General features: G+C 40.1%; 1 protein-coding gene and 1 long non-coding RNA gene across 5 annotated transcripts in view; one reads left to right on the plus strand and one right to left on the minus strand.

Annotated features, from left to right (window-relative positions):
• CNTN5 (contactin 5) overlaps positions 1-18,416 on the plus strand; it is a 2,626,638-nt gene that overhangs the window by 1,079,860 nt on the left and 1,528,362 nt on the right. For all 4 annotated transcript variants that reach the window (XM_029602387.1, XM_029602386.1, XM_029602389.1 and 1 more), the window contains one exon: positions 5,234-5,363. In XM_029602387.1, the coding sequence (XP_029458247.1) occupies positions 5,309-5,363 (55 nt within the window). In that variant the 5' untranslated portion in view covers positions 5,234-5,308. The remainder of the gene's footprint in view (positions 1-5,233; positions 5,364-18,416) is intronic.
• Positions 1-18,416, minus strand: part of LOC115091978 — a 234,768-nt gene that overhangs the window by 210,176 nt on the left and 6,176 nt on the right. The window lies entirely within an intron of this gene.

Here is an 18,416-nt window from a genome sequence, read left to right on the forward strand (position 1 = left end):
CAGATCCCTTACCATATAAACTTACTTCTGCTAGGGAACAGGTGTAAGTTAAAAAACAAAAATAAAACCATTTCTCAGGATTTTAAGGGGTCTGAGGTAACTGGAGGGAGTAAAGATTATCAAGCCAAAAAGGTCTGGAGGACCTAACTATTAACTGGGTGAAATGGGGGATGAAATGGTGAAACTGGCAATGGCATGGAAGCGCACCCTTTTAAAATCGCCCAACTTACGTGGTAGAAGTAGAATTTACGCATACAGGTGCACATCCACTTAAAACTGGGTGCACATATATGTGCGCAAGCTATAAAATGGCTGCATATATGTGCGCGCAAATTATAAAATCAGGCGTAGATTTGTGCGCGCAACCCGGAGCGCACAAAACTACGCCCATGCATACCTATTAAACTCCGGCCCTATGTGCGCATCCACAAGCTGGTTTGAAAATTACTGTCCCTATGCGCCCTGGGTAATGAACTACAAGAAATATTAGACAATCTTAACTGTTGTCTGACAAAAGTTGAAGCATGGCTAATGCTAAATAAGCTGTATCCTAACCATTCTAAAACGGAATTTGTATGGATCAGACGTCCCTCTCTAACCATCATCCTCCCTTAAGCTATGTTACAGTACAATATGCTGTCTGTTGCTCATAAGATTAAAATTCTTGGCATCGTTATTAGATGCTCATCTAATTCTCCATTCCCAAATTGAAAGCATTATGATTGTATCCGACTATCAACTATAGAATACTTATATTTTAAGACATTTGTTAGATAAGAAGAATCTGATTACAGTGGTCTACATCTTCAATTGCAATTCTTTATATATTGGCCTTTTAAAATATCAATTAGCCAGACTGCACACAATTCAGATCAGGGCTGTTCAGTTGATCTCAGGGTCCAAGCCCTGAGGCCAAATTTCACTTTTGTTAATCATATCTATAGCTACAGTATATGTTTTTACATATGATCACGCTTCCTTGCCTTTGTATGCTATAGGGAAAATCTTTAAAGGTACGCGTGGGCGCAGATTTGTTTGTGCAACCCAGCGCGAACAAATCTACACCTGATTTTATAACATGTGCGCGCTGCCGCGTGAATGTTATAAAATCCAGGGTCATCACGCGCAGGGGGGTGCACAATTGTGCAACCTGCGCGCGCCGAGCCGAGCAGCCTGCCTCCGTTTCCTCCGCCTCCCCCCACCTTTCCCTCCCTTCCCCAACCCCCAGCCCTACCTAAATCCCCCTCCTAACCTTTATCGAAGAAGTTATGCCTGCCTCCGGGCAGGCGTAACTTGTGCGCGCCGGCTCTCCATCCCCTGGCACGGTGGCTGTGCCGGAGGCCTCGGTCCTGCCCCCGGCACGCCCCCGGGCTGGTGCCCCATCCATGGCCCCACCCCCGGAAGCCCCCTTTTGCAAGCCTTGGGATTTACACACGTCCCGGGGCTTGCGCGCACCGCCAAGCCTATGCAAGATAGGCTTGGCACGCGCAGGGGCAGCTTGGGGCAGGTTTTCGGGGGTTACGCACGTATCTTACGCACTTACCCCTTTGAAAATCTGCTCCTATGTGTGCAATTATATAAACACACATCATACTGCATATAAGAAATTTAAGCAATATCATGGTCTTAGTTAACATTTGACCATAGCTTTCAGATCAAACTTCATTCTAACAACTATAATAGTAATAATAATAATAATATCAAACAAATAGAAAGCCAAATCTACAATTTTGAAGGCATCATTATGGATCTATGTTGTACAGAATGTATCTTTTAACCGTATGCTGTATGCAAAACCTAGAATTATTCCACATATGACACTATAACAATAAAAATTATAGGCAAGCTTTTCCTAGGTGATGCTGACTCATCATACTGGGCTGAACTAATCACTGATTTTATGATGCCATGAAATTTGATTGCCATGCACTTATCTAGATGTTTCAAAATATGGTACAGTAACTCTATAACAAACTATCAAGGAGTGTTGGTACCATGGGAATCAGCATGACTTTCCTTGCAGTAAGCATTGACTTTGTAGATGACCATAGCACTTGATGATGAGTGACACATTCATAAATTTTGTTGAAAGTTCAGTTGCTGTAGATTTTTGGCACCAGCTGCCAGTGTTGCTTTAAGTTCAAAGCCTGTAAAACTGGCTCTAATAGCTGCTCAGCAGTGTTCAATTTTCCTTTAGCATTTTCCTTCTCAGATGGATCATAATTGCAGCCCTTCTCTAGTGCTATCTATGGAAATCCAGAAACATGAACTTGAATTGAAATTCATCATTTCTGACAGAGTCTGATAAACTAATACTTGATAATATGACATTTATTTCACTCGCAAAAAAGTGAGGTCTTCACAGTCAAGTGCTCCGTGTAGATACCTCACCAAAACAGCACTTAATATACCTTTCTTTTTTCGAACAGTAATTGTAACCTTTTAGTTGAAACTTTATTCATGGACCGTCATACCACTTTTGCCATGACCATAAATAATTGTCCCATATAGCACTATAGGTCATTAATAATCATATTCTCATACTATTTTTATCTACAGGGTTTTTTTTCAATGCAATTAAAATCATGAGAGACTACTTCCCAAAGTACTGTTCTAAAAAATAAAGGTATATTAATTATTAAGTGCTGTTTTGGTGAGAGATCACTTATCAGTTGTACATGCAAAGTTATGTTACCCATATTGCCCCATGAACTGAAACATCATATTTTCAAGTCAATTCGGAAGAATAATTGGTAAAAATAACTGTTAATAAGTCAAAATAAAAAATGTAACTGAATCTTAAGGAAGTATTTGCATGCCTTTTGCAATAAAGTCAATATATAAACTATGTGCATTATTTTGCTACAGAGCTTACTGGTATAATGCCTGATAGCAAAATAGCACACACCAAAAAACAATAGCAAGCAAGCTAGCAGAGAAATTTGGTGAACTTTAAAATATTGGCTTCATTGTGTGATATATGGGGCAATTTTCACAACAACTTTCACAGGTTCAAAGACCATGTGCACTTTTACCTATGGGCTTTGAACCAGTTTTCAAAAGGAATGTACAAGCATATTTTCCCTTGAAAAATTATTCAGGGAACTCAAGAAGATTTGCATCTCCTTTTTCAATGGAAAAATAATATGCATCTGGACTGATGCAATATCAAGCATGAAAAAGCGTGTGTCCAAACTGCCCAGGAGAAGGGCACCTGTTGCAATAGGCAAATGAGCTGCCACGCTAAAAAAGATGCACTGGGACTAAATTGTGCATCCCTAGCCCATCTATGGCATTGGGGGCCCAGGAAATGTGGGTTTGCACGGGTTAGGAAAATGGACGCTCAGTTAAGGAGCATCAGTTTTCCTAATCTGACCGCCGTCAAGATTTTTTTTTTCCATGCTTTTTCCTGTAGTTCCTCCCACTTAGTATCGGGATGAAATTAAGTAGGAGGAACCAAAGAAAAGCAGTAATTTCTGCCTTTTTTTGAGCCCTTGAAGCATGTCAATACCTTAACACCAGCTCCAGGGCTGTCATTAATCCTTGCATGTAAAAAAAATGCACGTCGGGCGCATGGTGACTTTTTTGTATCAGGGGCAATAGCTAAGAGCCTCATCTACATGACATTTACATGTAAATGAGTGCTCTTAACTATCAGTGTGTTTGGATGCGCCAATCTCCTTTTCGCACCGGCACGTCCAAAACGCACATTCAATCACGGGCTAACCTAAGCACTAGCCTGAGCAGATGATATTGCATCGGCCCCATAGTGCATCCTCCAAACAAACCCTGCCTTTGAGTCTGCCTCCTTTTTTCAAAGAATAGCGGCAGCACATGCAAACATCTCTCATACATATTTATTATGGATATCCTGAAAACCTGGCCTGTTTGTAACACTCAAGGACTGGAATTGCCTACCCCTGCAATATATTCGGAAGTGGTACCGATTCCTCTGCTAGTGTCCCGCATTGTTTTGAGGTTTGCCCCATGTACTTAGAAATGACCTGTGGCAGTTAATGCCCTAGGTCTAGGGTCTGGGAGTTTGATTTATAGGTTGGAAATAAACTTTCAAAAAAAAAATAAGAAAAGATAAGTCCACCACTGCCTGTCACATCTCAGGGACCTCTAAAAGTGTTTGTGTTTTTTGTGGGGTTTTCTTTTTAGTAGTTCCCATTCAGTTTTACATTTTCTAATTATGAACGAGATACAAAAATGAAAAGCTTTGCCTTCTTGCACGATTTCTCAAATGAATGTAATCCCCCATATGGTACATTTTATTTCTTAAAGAGCATTTGACATAATTTGAAGAAAGTTTTTGTGGGGAAGGATTTGTGTTGTGCCACTTTTTGTTTTATATATCTGCATTGAGTAGATAGTATTTCACTTACTGTATACTCATTTTATACTTGCATTGTTCTTTACCAAAATGCTTTTTCTATAGCATATAAAGCAACACAAAAGAGGGAGAATATTATCAGTAATGCAGAACAAAGAGGGGAATTGCCATACTAAACTTATTTAAACAGTCATGGATATTGGTGGGAGGAAATGGAGAGGTAGTTAAATATTCATGAAAATATGTATTTCCCTTAAGGTTGGCCAGCAGAAAATGCTGAGAAGAGATAACTCACCCAACTAAGGAACATGCTGTAAAATAGATAATCACAGAAGTGAAAAACAAAGGCGTTTGGCATTAAAAATTAATTGAGGAGAGCTCCCTGTGGAGGTTTCAGAGCCCTGCAGGCAGTATGAATAAAGTCACGGACTACCTGATCGTTAAGTCCTGTTTTTGGGGAACCATATTTTAGCATGACTATGTAGAAGTAGTTGTATTTATTTATTTTTTTTGTCTTGCTTTTCATGCAATAAAAAAACAGCCCCAGAAACTTACCCTGCATGAGATTTATGTTGCATTTCAGGGCTACCACATAAATCAAAGCTGATAGATGGTTACTGTAATATTTACAGTCCTCGCTATTACAGAGATTCTGTATTCATATGGAAACTTTTGTTTTGATAAGAAATGCAGGTACAGTAGAAGCTGACAGTTACATTTTTTGAGACACTTCTATTTCATTTCCTCTTCAAGGTGCCAGCTCACATTTTGCATAATGGTAATCATTCATTTTTTGAGTGTTTTATATCCAGAGTTGCCCTGTTATTGACAATTGTTTATTGTTTAAATATTGTTTGTTTGTTTTTCCTGATGGAGATCCATCTTCTGTCTCAATAGGCCCAGTTTTAATGAAGAAACATCAAAGCTGCTAACAATCACACAAACAGGGACTCAACACCCTAGCAACCAAGAATGAGGTCGTCATGGAAACTATTTCTATTCCTGTCAGTCACTGGGTGTCTTTCAGGTAAAACAAAACATATATGTTGTGTGCATTTCATATTTCCCTGCTTTATGGATTTAAGCATTTCAAATGACAAGCAAACACGAAAAGCGTTAATGGAATATACAAATAGCTATGTTAATCTATGCATTGTGCGTCAGCTCTCAAGACAGATAAGCAAATTAGTAAACTTCTGATGTCATGCTGCATGTTTCTCCTTTTTCATATGAATGCCTTCTTTTATTGGAATATTTGGGTTGAAAATAAAATACAGAGAATGAAGCAAATCTATTTGCATATCCATTTGAAGCACATATGGTACAGTAAGAGATTATAAGTAATATTTTTTCACATACTATTGATTTAAACTTTTAAGTTGAATGGTAATTAGTTACTGCAACTCTAAAGATACCTCTGGACTCTAGCGGGGCTCACTACTTTTCCAATGGATCTAAGAGTCAGTTGAATTGATATTACGGCGCAGAGTGTTATACCTTGCTTTGACTTCACATTTGGCGTAATCCTAGCATATGAAATGTCAGCACAGACTGTTTTCCAGTCCACAAAGTAGAATTTGATGTAAACAAGAGATTTAGTTTAATGAAGATGGGGTTTTCAGTAGTCCTTTGACCAAACCATGCTGTTTAGTAATTTTCTCTCATGGGCTGACACTGGCATTACTGCTTGAAATATTTTTCTACCCTAATGAATTGATTTTTGTGTGCACATCATCGGTTAAAATAGTTGTCCTCCTGTTGATTTGATTTATTACTTGGAATAAAAACATGCATTGCTAATGGTATTGCTTACAGTGTCAGTCAGTTTGTTGAAATGACTTCAGACTAGTGCATGGCAAGGCACAGAAAATATTGAGCATGAAAGACAGGGTTAACGATCCCCCACAGAAAAAAAGTCAGCCTCAAGCTGAAAAGAAAATGTAAGTGAAAAAAAAATGGATCTAGTGTGCTTGCTTATCGTAATGCTGAAGAGACAGACATCAGAAGAACTTGCTTTAGGACCACAGTTTAGAGTTAAGTCTATGCTGTTAGAGACAATGAAAAAAAGATCACTGGATATGGATAATATCAAACAGATTGTAAGGAAGTGCTCTGATCTTATGCCAGTAGCAATACTGTATATGAAAAAGGTCAGGAAGAATTTTTCTCTTCAACAAAATATATTGCATATACACAGGCTGTATTTATGCCTTCCTCTAGATCACCCCATCAAGCTTGATGTGCTCATATTCCGAGCTCAAAAAAAATCTGTCGGAAAGATATTTATCAAGTTCAGTGAACAAAAATATTCAAAGCCTTAATTTAAAAAGCGTGGCGAGAAAGCTGTCTCAAGGACATGAAATAAAAGCCCATTGCCTGAGATATTGGCTGGCCCAAGCTTGGAACTGAGCACTCGGTACATTATGATTAGAGCTTTCTTACAATATCCATTGGGGACCTTTCTTTTCAAACTTTATTTTATTTCTCTTTGGAATTTATCAGTCTTTATTGTAATGGGAAAAAATATTATATTTATCTAGAAAAAATGATGCATCATTTTTTTTTACCATTGACCTCTTCCATTCTTGTTCTTGTTTTAAAAAACAGTGATACATTTTCAGGAAAATAAAATAAAAGCTGAAAATGAAAGTCTCTAAATATTCATGAACTTCAATATCTTTTTTTTAATGCTTTCCAATATATTGAATATTGAAAAGAATTACCTGTATGAAAAAAGGGATCAATATCCATCCATCTGTCTGTCTCACTGTAGGCCAAAAATTATTAAAAAAAAAAAAAAAGGATGGAAATTTATTTACTAACTTTGGAATGCAGGAAGTATCATTTCCTGATACCGAAATGCACCCTTTTTAAGGGCAAACGCCTCCGGTACCAGCTCCTCCAGGAGAATAGCTAATGGTTATGGGCTATATCCAGATGAAAGTAATTTAAAAGAAATGTTTACATCAGACCACAACTTCCTTTGTTCTTATTTTATTGTGAAAGATATCAAAAGAGAACTGGTGGCAATCCCTAAAGCTATTCTATATTTTCAAGCACTTATAATTAGTTTATGAATCATACATTTCAATGAATACATATCAAAACCAATCAACATGATGCAATGTCCTTACGCATTCCCTTGCATTATATTCTAATGTTCCGTTGCTATGACCCTAACCAATAATGTGTCCAGCCTACCATTCCTAACCCAATTATCTATTTATTTCACACTTTACATCACAATGCCATAGCATGTCCCACTACCAATCAGTCTTAGATCTTAAGGCCATGTATCCCTTATCAGCCATCTTATGCCTCCATTTTGTAGAACCAATGAAAAAAACACATAGATGATATCCAAAATGCACAAAATTATCACCTCCTTTAAATGATTTTCTTTGGTATATGCTGATTCAATAAAGTGTAACTATCATCCATGTGATTTTAATAAGCTTATAAATCATTAATAAATATATAGGGGTAGATTTTCAAAGGGGTACGTGCATAAGATATGCGCGTACCCCGGAAAACCTACCCCAAACCCCCCCCCCCCCCGCGCGCACCGAGCCTATTTTGCATAGGCTCGGCGGTGTGCGCAAGCCCCGAGACGCACACAAGTCCCGGGGCTTGATGGAGGGGCATGTCGGGGTGCGTGTCGGGGGGGCGTGCCGGGAGTGATGCGGCGTTTCGGGGGCATGTCCGGGGATGTGGTTCTGGCCCGGGGGCGTAACAGCGGCCCCTGGACCAGCCCCTGGACCGGAACATGGAGCGCGGCAGCCGGCCCGACGCGCGCAAAGTTACGCCTGCTTCGAGCAGGCGTAACTTTCGTGATAGAGGTAGGGGGGAGGTTTAGATAGGACCGGGGGGGGGGGGGGTTAGGTAGGGGAAGGGAGGAGAAGGTGGAGGGAGGGTGAAGGAACGTTCCCTCCGAGGCCACTCTGATTTCGGAGCAGCCTCGGAGGGAACGGAGGCAGGCTGCGCGGCTTGGCGCGCGCAGGCTGCCAATTTTGGGCAGTCTTGCGCACGCTGACCCCGGATTTTAATGAATACGAGCGGCTACGCGCATATCTATTGAAATCCCGTGTACTCTTGTTCGCGCCTGGTGCGCGAACAAAAGTACACGTGTGCGCAGATTTATAAAATCTGCCCCATGATAAGCAGGTATATTTTTTTGAAAAAAATATTTAGGAAGGAGTGGAAGGTTTCATATGTAATACTGTAGCCACTACTACCAGGTAAGATGCTTAAGATTTTATAATCATAAACCATCCACCACCAACCTTATATTTTTTATATTTTTTTAAATGTGTCAAGTGAGCTAAAACTTTTCAATGTTATTTCAGAAATCCAATGTTATTTAAAAAATGTCTTCGAACCAATGTTCTTCTGTGGGACGGGTAATCTTGATGAAACTTCAAATTATTTTATACAATTTGCGCTGTCCAACGCTATTATAAACCGATGTTCGTTCAATGCAACTATGTTACCGTCTGCCCAATGCAACTACGTTACCGTGGTAACAGAGTTTCATTGAACGAACGTCACTTCTTCAGAACTTCTTATTACCCTTGATATTCGACTTTATAATCTTTAATCAAACATTTCTCATTTGTGAAAAAATTTGACGTATTGCACTTTCATTTGGGTAAAATCAGCAAAAATAATTAGGTCAGCAGAAAACTTTTTTTCAAATGTAGACCAGTGTTATAACCCCCAAGTGCTCCGTTCAGACATAAATTATTTGAAACAAATTTGTAAAATCTGATGAATGAGCACATTTTTGTTTCATTTCAAACTAACCAAGAAATTTAAAATGAAAATTGTATAGTTTTTGTTTTTTGAGAAATAGCGCACCCTCTTAGCAAACAGTGCACCCTATTTGTTAATAGGGTGCACTGTTCGCAGACAGAGCAACTGTATGCAGATAGAGTATACTGTTTCCCAAAAGTGAAAAAAACCCAAAAAACAAATAGAATAAATACCTTGAAATCAAAATACAAAGAAAAAAATCCCAAAAACCCCAAAATGAACATTAAAAATATGAGTGCACATCCCTAGTGCCCTGCCTCATACACACTCCACACATACACACACCCACTGCCTCCCATTCCCCCCACACTCACAGAACTCATCACCATCTTCACATCCCCACACACACCAAACATGCCCCCCAACATATGCCATCCTCACCCATTCAATACACACACAAACACGCACACACATACTCTCATTTGCACCCATATATATCCCCCCACAAACTCATCCTTGACACAAATAATCACCTACACCCTTTCCCTATACCCCATAACTCCCACATACACCCCACTCATACATTTCCATATCTCCCATACACAACTCTACCCACATTGTTCTCAAACACACGCACACATACCGCTTCTCCACAACATGCACCCCTCCCCCCACATATACCCAACACATAAATACCCACCACACATATACACCAATGTCCACCCCAGCACATATTCCATAGATTCCTACCTCTACCACCACAACCAACAGCCACACACAAATCACACGTATACTTTCTCCCGGCACACTCACAACCACCCAATCTTATACCCTGCCCCCCACAACACAGACAAGGGAAAATAAATGATGCAGATTCCTATTTAACCTCTCACATACTGTTGTACACACACACACACCACATACATTTACCTAACCACACCACTAGAACCCCACAGCCTTAACTCCACTTATACACAATTCTGCCAAACATACGCCCAACTTACACACAACCCTCACCCACAAACAGACACACACATACTCTCACAACTACTTCATAACCCCATAAAAACTCTCCATAACTCCCATATACACACAACCCTCCACAAACCCCTTCCAGCCATACAACCACCTTCTCACCCAAAACACACCCCACATATCCATGCCCCAGATGATTCTACACATAGTCCTGTACCCCACATGCATAACCTCCATATCACCAAACACACATCTCCCCCACCTGTATCCACTAATCCATGCACTCAAACAACCCCCACCCAAGTCCACATGCCCTACCTATACACCCTCATATTTCCACTCCCTCCATTCCCCCAAACATACCCCCACTCATTCCTAAATTTATGAGAAAAGAAAGAATGTTCTGCAGCAGGTAAGGAAGCATTTCAAATGTGCAGAAGTAAGGAAAAGCAAAAAAAGTAAAGGCCTCGTGCACATAGTACACTTGAGGGACTCCGCTGAAGAAGGCCTGCAGTATGATTTACAGAAAAATGGGAGGTTTCAAGAGATCAAACATGTTCAATAATTGATCAGCTGGACCAATTGGCATCATTGCAGTACACGGCTGCATCAGCCAATCAATGGAAGTATGAAGTTATACAACAGAACAAATGGGGATACTCCTCACCTACAGACACACACTATGAAAGATACATCAGTTGCAATGTTAGTTTCATACTTCCTTCATAACACTAGAAATTAAGACTCATTCTTTTCTATACCAGCAAAATTTAATCCCTTGGACAATGATTATACTCATGCAGGGGGTTCTGCTGTAATATTGGGTAATCATGATAGAGCAAAAGATACTTGGCCACCATATTTCTTTCCTGGTATTCTGTGTGTGATAAGCAGTAATCTGTGTGTATATATATATGTCAAAAAAACCCCAGCGTAATGACGTTGGAGACAACTAGCACTTTTTACATATAGCCATCCAATTTAAATAACCCACAATATTTTAAAAATATTAACTTTTTATTAGTGTATTAACTATTTTAAAATATTGTGGGTTATTTAAATTGGATGACTATATGTAAAAAGTGCTAGTTGTCTCCAACGTCATTACGCTGGGGTTTTTTTGACAAATATATGAGCAGATAGCACTTGAGGAGACGATAGTGCCAAAAATTTTTTTGTTTGATATATATATATATATATTTATTTATTTATTTATATACATATAATATACATATAATGTATATATCCATATATATATATGAGTGTGTGTGTTCATTTCTTATGTAATTGAAAAATGAATGCAAATAGAAATACTTGCTAGTGCAAGCTGTAGTCAGTATAACAATGTAGTAGTGCAGTACACCACTAATTTCTATATACAGTATGTTACCAGCCCTACAGTCATGGGGATTCATAGTACTATGAATGCATGCTGTGGTTGAATAGGGGAAAAGTTTCAAAAGCTTTGTATGCACATAGAAAGTATGTGCAGCACAAATATGAGTGTGTGAGGTGTGACCAAGTATGAGAGACTGAAGCCACACAGCCGTGAATGCATTTAAAATTAGGCCCAGAGTAGGATATTGTATGCTGATGTAGGTATTAGGGCAGACCAATGTGATTTTAAAAGATAAGCACTATGTGGCATTAGACCTTCAAAAGCAGCTTCTGTAAGAGAAAATTTAGCCAATATTTAAAAATAGGGAACAATTTTTTAAAATCTTTTTTTGGGGGGTATTATCTAATACGATGAAAGAAGGACCTTATTTGTGACAAGATTTCTTACATTTACTCAATCATAACAAAAAATTTAAATGTGTTAAAATTGCTCCCAAGGGAAGTAATAAGAACTGCATGGCTTCATCAATACTCTAGATTAGATTTATGCCAGCCCAAGAGGAATAAAATGTACTTGGATATGAGGACTATTAGAGGCAAATAAAATACATATGTAGATCAAAGAAGAATAATTTATGGACATGTCTATAGATGCAGTAAAGGCTGCTAAAGGAACATCTATACTGACTTCTTTGTGCACTCCCATCTATTTTCAGGCCATGAAAAATATGTTTATGATTATCTCCTGAATATCTGCTTTTATGGCTGCTACTCCAGATTTGTTCTGAAAAATTTATTTGGTGAGATCTGCTAAGAGGCAAAAACTAATAAAAAAAAATGTTCAAGTACATCACATGCAAGATATCTGTGAACCTCAATTTGACCATTAGATAACCAGGAGGTAAAACAGATACTAAGGGAAGAGAAAGACATTACAGAAAAAATTAAATGAGTTCTCTGCTTCTGGCTACATGGCAGAGTTTGTTGGAAATCTTCTTTGTAGGCGATGACTTAGAAGAACTATGCAAAGCAATGTAAATCTGGAAGAGGTGCTAAGCTAACTTTCAAACTACTAGGTTGGGTCTGAAAATTATCCTAAAATCACTTCCATTATCTTGTGACTTAGGGCCTCATTTTCCAAGCAGTTTACCGCATGCGAATAAATTCACAAATCGCGTTAACAGCTGTTAACGCGATTTGCGAATGCAAATTAGTAATTTGGTATTCAGGGGGCGGAGTTGGGGCAGAGCATATGTAAAGCGGGAACCAGTTTATCGTGTGCGGCGAAAAAGCCGCAGTGTTAGCGTGGCTGCTATCGCGGCTAATAACTACAACCCTCAAATTTGCGTTACGGACTGCGCTACCGGCAAGTAAAGGGTTATCGTGGTCCACGATAGTTCCGGACAGCCTGTTTCAGGCTGAGAGAGCGAGAGAGCGCCTTACTATAGTGCCTATGCCCTAGACAGGTATTTTAACCCCTATGGGAGGGCCACCTACTAACTCGGGGTGGGGATTAGGTATGAGCGTCGGGGGTTGGGGGCCACTTTCGCATTCCACATGAGACCTACGGAAAGAACAGTGGTCTCTAGTGAAGATTTGCTGGCCGTCGGAGTGAGGAAACTCACTCCAAGAAGAGATTTGGGCAATGTTTTCTCCACCTAGCTTGATGGACACTCTACCTGGGCAACAACAAGCTAGGTGGAGAGAATGTAGCCCAAATCTCTTCTTGGAGTGAGTTTCCTCACTCCGACGGCCAGCAAATCTTCACTAGAGACCACTGTTCTTTCCGTAGGTCTCATGTGGAATGCGAAAGTGGCCCCCAACCCCCGACACTCATACCTAATCCCCACCCCGAGTTAGTAGGTGGCCCTCCCATAGGGGTTAAAATACCTGTCTAGGGCATAGGCACTATAGTCTCTCTCTCTCTCTCTCTCTCTCTCTCTCTCTCTCTCTCTCTCTCTCTCTCTCTCTCTCTCTCTCTCTCTCTCTCTCTCTCTCTCTCTCTCTCTCTCTCTCCTCTCTCTCTCTCTCTCTCTCTCTCTCTCTCTCTGCCTGAAACAGGCTGACTGGAACTATCGTGGCCTGCGATGAAAAACTGGCAAATATCGTGCACTGCGATGAAATACCCAAAGAATCATCACACACTGGGAAAACATTGTGAATTTCGCAAATGGCGAAAACATCACGTGCGGCGATGTTTCCCCACTGCACGAAAGAAGCCTCATTTGCATTGGTAACGCCCCCTACTGCATTACCAATGCGATATTGGAAAATGAGGCCCTTAGTGGCTTAATAAAATATTGACCCCAGAGGATCTACCAACCAAGTTAGGAGCATAAATTCTTTAAAAAAACAAACAAACCCCAAAGGTTCCATTCAACATCCTGATGGCACAAACAAGAATTCTCACCCCTGCACAGCAATATTCCACCTTCCCATATAACATCCTAATCTGACCTCTCCCATTCAACTCTTCCAGCAGTAGAAAATGTGTGCTAACCTCCTTCCTACACCAATGTCATATCCCTAATGCATCCAAAAATATACAAGTATAGCCAATTTTCAGACAGCTGCATGGCCTAGTGGTACTGGATAGAGCAATGAGCTGTGCAAACAGTGAAACCAGGGTTCAAAATTCAGTTCCCTCACAGAGACCTTGGGCAAGTCACATTATCTTCCATGGCTTTAGGTGCATATTTTGATTGCAAGCTCTTTGAGACAGAGACAGCTACCTGAAAAATAAGGGCCGGATTTTAAAAGCCCTACGCGCATCGGGCCTATTTTATAAAGGCCTGGTGATGCGCATAAAGCCCCGGGATGCGTCTAAGTCCCAGGGCTTGACTAAAGGGGCGGTCCGGGGGTGGGGTGAGGGGAGAGCCAGAGGCCTCCGGCACAGCAACCATTTGCCGCTATGTTGGAGGATCTCGTGCCAGCAGGCTGCCGGCGCACGCAACCTGCGCCTGCCTCTAGGCAGGCACAAAAGGTGAGACAACAATTTGGGGGGGTAGGTTAGGGTTGGAGGTGGAAAGGCTAGGGGAAGGGGTGGGAAGGTCAGGCTAGGGGCGAGGGAACAGGGGAAGGCTGTGGGTGTCGGTGCTCGCAAGGTGCACTAGTGTGCATACCCTTGTGCACGCTGACCCCTGACATGTGCACACTGACATGCGTGTGCATGTTATAAAATTGGGCATACATGTGTACGCGTCGGGTAGCACTCGCACATATACCCCCTTGCGCACATTTGAAAATCTCCCCCTAAGTGTTACAAACTGCCTAGACCAAATATTGAAAATATGATCTAGAAATACAAACCATTATTTATTTATTTACTATTATTTTTTAATCTGTATTTACCAACGTTAATGACATATAAAAACTGCTCTCCTACTTAACTAGTAACGGTATATAGAAAATATAAATAAATAAATAGATAAATAAATAAAGTAAGGTAAATAATTATAAGAAAAAAATAATGGTAGATATGTCAGATATCAGAAAAGAATGATGCCCTTTGGATTTCTTCATGAAACAGATACAGTCCTAGGCTTTAACTTCACAAAAATGTATAGAGAACTTAAGGGGTCATTTTCCAAGGAGTTACTGCAGGAGATAATTCCGCAAATCGCACTAACAGCCGTTAATGCGAATGCAAATTTTGTATTCAGGGGGCGGAGCATATGTTAAGTAGGAAAGAGTTATTGAGTGCCACGAAACAGCTACACCTCTTTCATTTGTGGTACATTGTGCACTAGAGGCCGGTAAAGTGTTAGCACGGTTCACGATGTTTCTGGACAGCCTGTTTCAGTGGGGGGGGGGGGGGGGGGGAGGAGAGAGAGAGAGAGAGAGAGAGAGAGAGAGAGAGAGAGAGAGAGAGAGACTTGCTATAGTGTCTCTTCCCTAGACAGGTATTTGTATCCCTATGAGAGGCTCACCTAGCAACTCGAGGTGGGGATTAGGTATGAGTGTAGGAGGTTGGGGGCCACTTTCACATTCAACGTGAGACGTACGAACAGAACAGTGGTCTCTTGTGAAGATTTGATGGCCTTCGGAGTGAGGAAACTCACTCCAAGATGAGATTTGGGCAATGTTCTCTCAAACTAGCTTGTTGTTGCCCAGGTAGAGTGTCCATCAAGCTAGTTTGAGAGAACATTGCCCAAATCTCATCTTGGAGTGAGTTTCCTCACTCCGAAGGCCATCAAATCTTCACAAGAGACCACTGTTCTGTTCGTACATCTCACGTTGAATGTGAATGTGGCCCCCAACCCCCTACACTCATACCTAATCCCCACCTCGAGTTGCTAGGGGAGCCTCTCATAGGGATACAAATACCTGTCTAGGGAAGAGACACTATAGCAAGTCTCTCTCTCTCTCTCTCTCTCTCTCTCTCTCTCAAAACAGGCTGTCCGGAAACATTGTGAACTGCAATATATACTCACAATGTAGCCCAAATTGGGTTAATAGTGCAACTTGCACTAAGAGCATGTTGCAAGCTGTTATTGCAATACACATGCTTATTAGCACAAGTTAACACCCCTTTTTGGTATCGCGTGCGATATTGGAAAATGAGGCCCTTACATTGTAAATGTTAGCTTTTTGTGCAATGTTTTGTATAGCCTGATTAGGTTGGGGAGTTGGTTAGTGAGAACTTACGTAAATAAAAATGCTACATGTTGTTTTGGTATTAACTATAGAATGTTTTGATCCTTCGGTGTTCTGTATACCATCCATCTTTATCTTGTTAACAATCTTTTTCAATTTGACAGATTACGATATGTAGCAATTTAGATAGTTCAGGTTCTATAATCACTGAATCCTTGCACAGTCTGTGGAGATTCTTACTCACTGAAAGTGTCTAACATTGATTTTTCCTCTGGCTTTAGCTTTGTCCATCTCTGGTCCCAATATTCAAAAATAATCCAATGGCACCATCTCAACTATTGGTTATCTGATGACAGTACTATAATTGAAAGACAGGCATTTTTAATTGAAGACAATGAGCCTTGCCTTATTCAAAATTAACTTCTCACCATATAAAAACTCTTCTTGGAATAAGGCACAGTATGTTTGAACTGAATATAATATATTAGTTGTATCAGAAAAAACAGCACAAAAGTAATGTAGGCAAAGTGAAGAAGTACCTCAAAACGAAATAGTCCCTAATGAGTCAACCAGTGAAATTGATCAATTGGATCCTTTTAATGTTAATAAAGGCATCTATACTTTGCTTTTTTCACAATAAATATTCTAGATAAGAATGCTTTTCCTCGTTATCTTGCTTTTTAAATTTGGTGTTTGTGATGTAAGCCAGATTCACAGTACTGGAAACTAAAATCCTCTATTTATTCATAGGACTGACAAGGCATTAGTAGTGCATTAGATTGGCCACCATCTCTTCACAGTCCTAGCAACTATTTATTTAATTTATTTATTCAAGTGCTTATAGTCCACTCCCTCCAATCAACAGACTGTTTGGTGCGGATTACAACAATCAAAAAGACATCAATTACTGTTTAACTTGCAATTATGCACAATAAATCAAATCATAGAATAAAAGTTTCCCTAAAGAAAATTGATTTTAACTGCTTTCTGAACTCCTTCACATCAGTCCGAGTTCTAAGCTGATCAGGAAGAGAGTTCCACATAACAGATGTAACATATAAGAAGGCTGTATTCCTCCCATTAGCCAGGACTCTCAATAATGCTTTACTATTGGATCACAAATTACGACCAGATTTATATCACTCAAGCTTCTTCCGTAACACACATTTCTTCCCAATACCTAAAAACTTTTGAGCCATATTGCTAAGCTTAAATTTTGATTGTAACCCCACCAGTAACCAATGCAACTCCCTTAACACCAGCTGAATATGATCACTCAAACACAATCCAAATAAAACCCGAGCTGCTGCATGTTGGATCAATTGCAGCACTCACAGCAATTTACTGGGCAGTCCCACATAGAGTGAACTACAACGGTCCAACTGTCCCAGAATGAATACCTGAAGTGCAGTTCTAAGCATTTCCTTAAGTACGACATATTTGAGTGGCTTTATTAACTTCAACTTATAAAAAAAGGTCTGAGTGACTCGACAAACTTTACAGAACCGACCTACAAGAACCGCTCACAAAGGAACTCTGCATGATCCTTCTCTAAAAATAGCACACCTCTCATCTACTAGGGAATGAGCCCTTTCTATCGCAGGTCCTACACGCTGGAACTCCATGCTCATGATGCTTTGCTTAGAATCTTGCCCAAATAAATTTAAAAAGAATCTAAAAACTTGGCTGTTTCAACAGGCCTACCCAAATTAGTCTTCCTTCCCTCGCCTCTGCCCAGTCTTGCTGCCTAGCCTTCTTGCTCTTTTCCTCACTTTCCCCCCAGGCCTCTCTCTCTCCTACCCTTTAGGGTTTGCTCCTTGCATTTTCTCCTGTGAATCTATGCCCAATCTCTCCCCTTTTCCATTTTCCTCTATACGACGATTTAATTATCTAGAAGGTTGTTCGTTAATCTGCTTCTGGTATCTATCAGAACCTATCATTAATTAGTTATTTAATATTGTTATCAATTAGTTGTATACCTATACTTTCCTTGCCTTTCTTTGGTTGTGGTTTTTTTCCCCTCCCTTAATTCCCTGTTATAATGTACTTTCCACTCCTTTTGTTAAAATGTGAACCGGCATGATGTTTCTTACTAATGCCGGTATATAAAAGCTGTTAAATAAATAAACAAACTTGACAACACACGGTAAGCTGAGAATCCAATAAAACTCCCAAATTCTTCACCTAAGTCAAAATGGGCCACACAGTATTCTTAACTATTATAGGGGCCACAGTCAAAAGTAGTGTCAGAGGACTCACCCATAACAGTTGTGTTTTCATAATGGTTAAAACTAACCCATTTTTTTGCTAACCATGACTTGACCTCCCTCTTACACTTCTGGAAACAAATCTCAGAAAACCTCCCAACAGCACTGCATGTGATAAAAATCTGTACGTCATCTGCATAAATGTAATATTG

The sequence above is a fragment of the Rhinatrema bivittatum genome, chromosome 5 (genome assembly GCF_901001135.1).
Source record: "Rhinatrema bivittatum chromosome 5, aRhiBiv1.1, whole genome shotgun sequence".
In the NCBI taxonomy this organism is placed as follows: Eukaryota; Metazoa; Chordata; class Amphibia; order Gymnophiona; family Rhinatrematidae; genus Rhinatrema; species Rhinatrema bivittatum.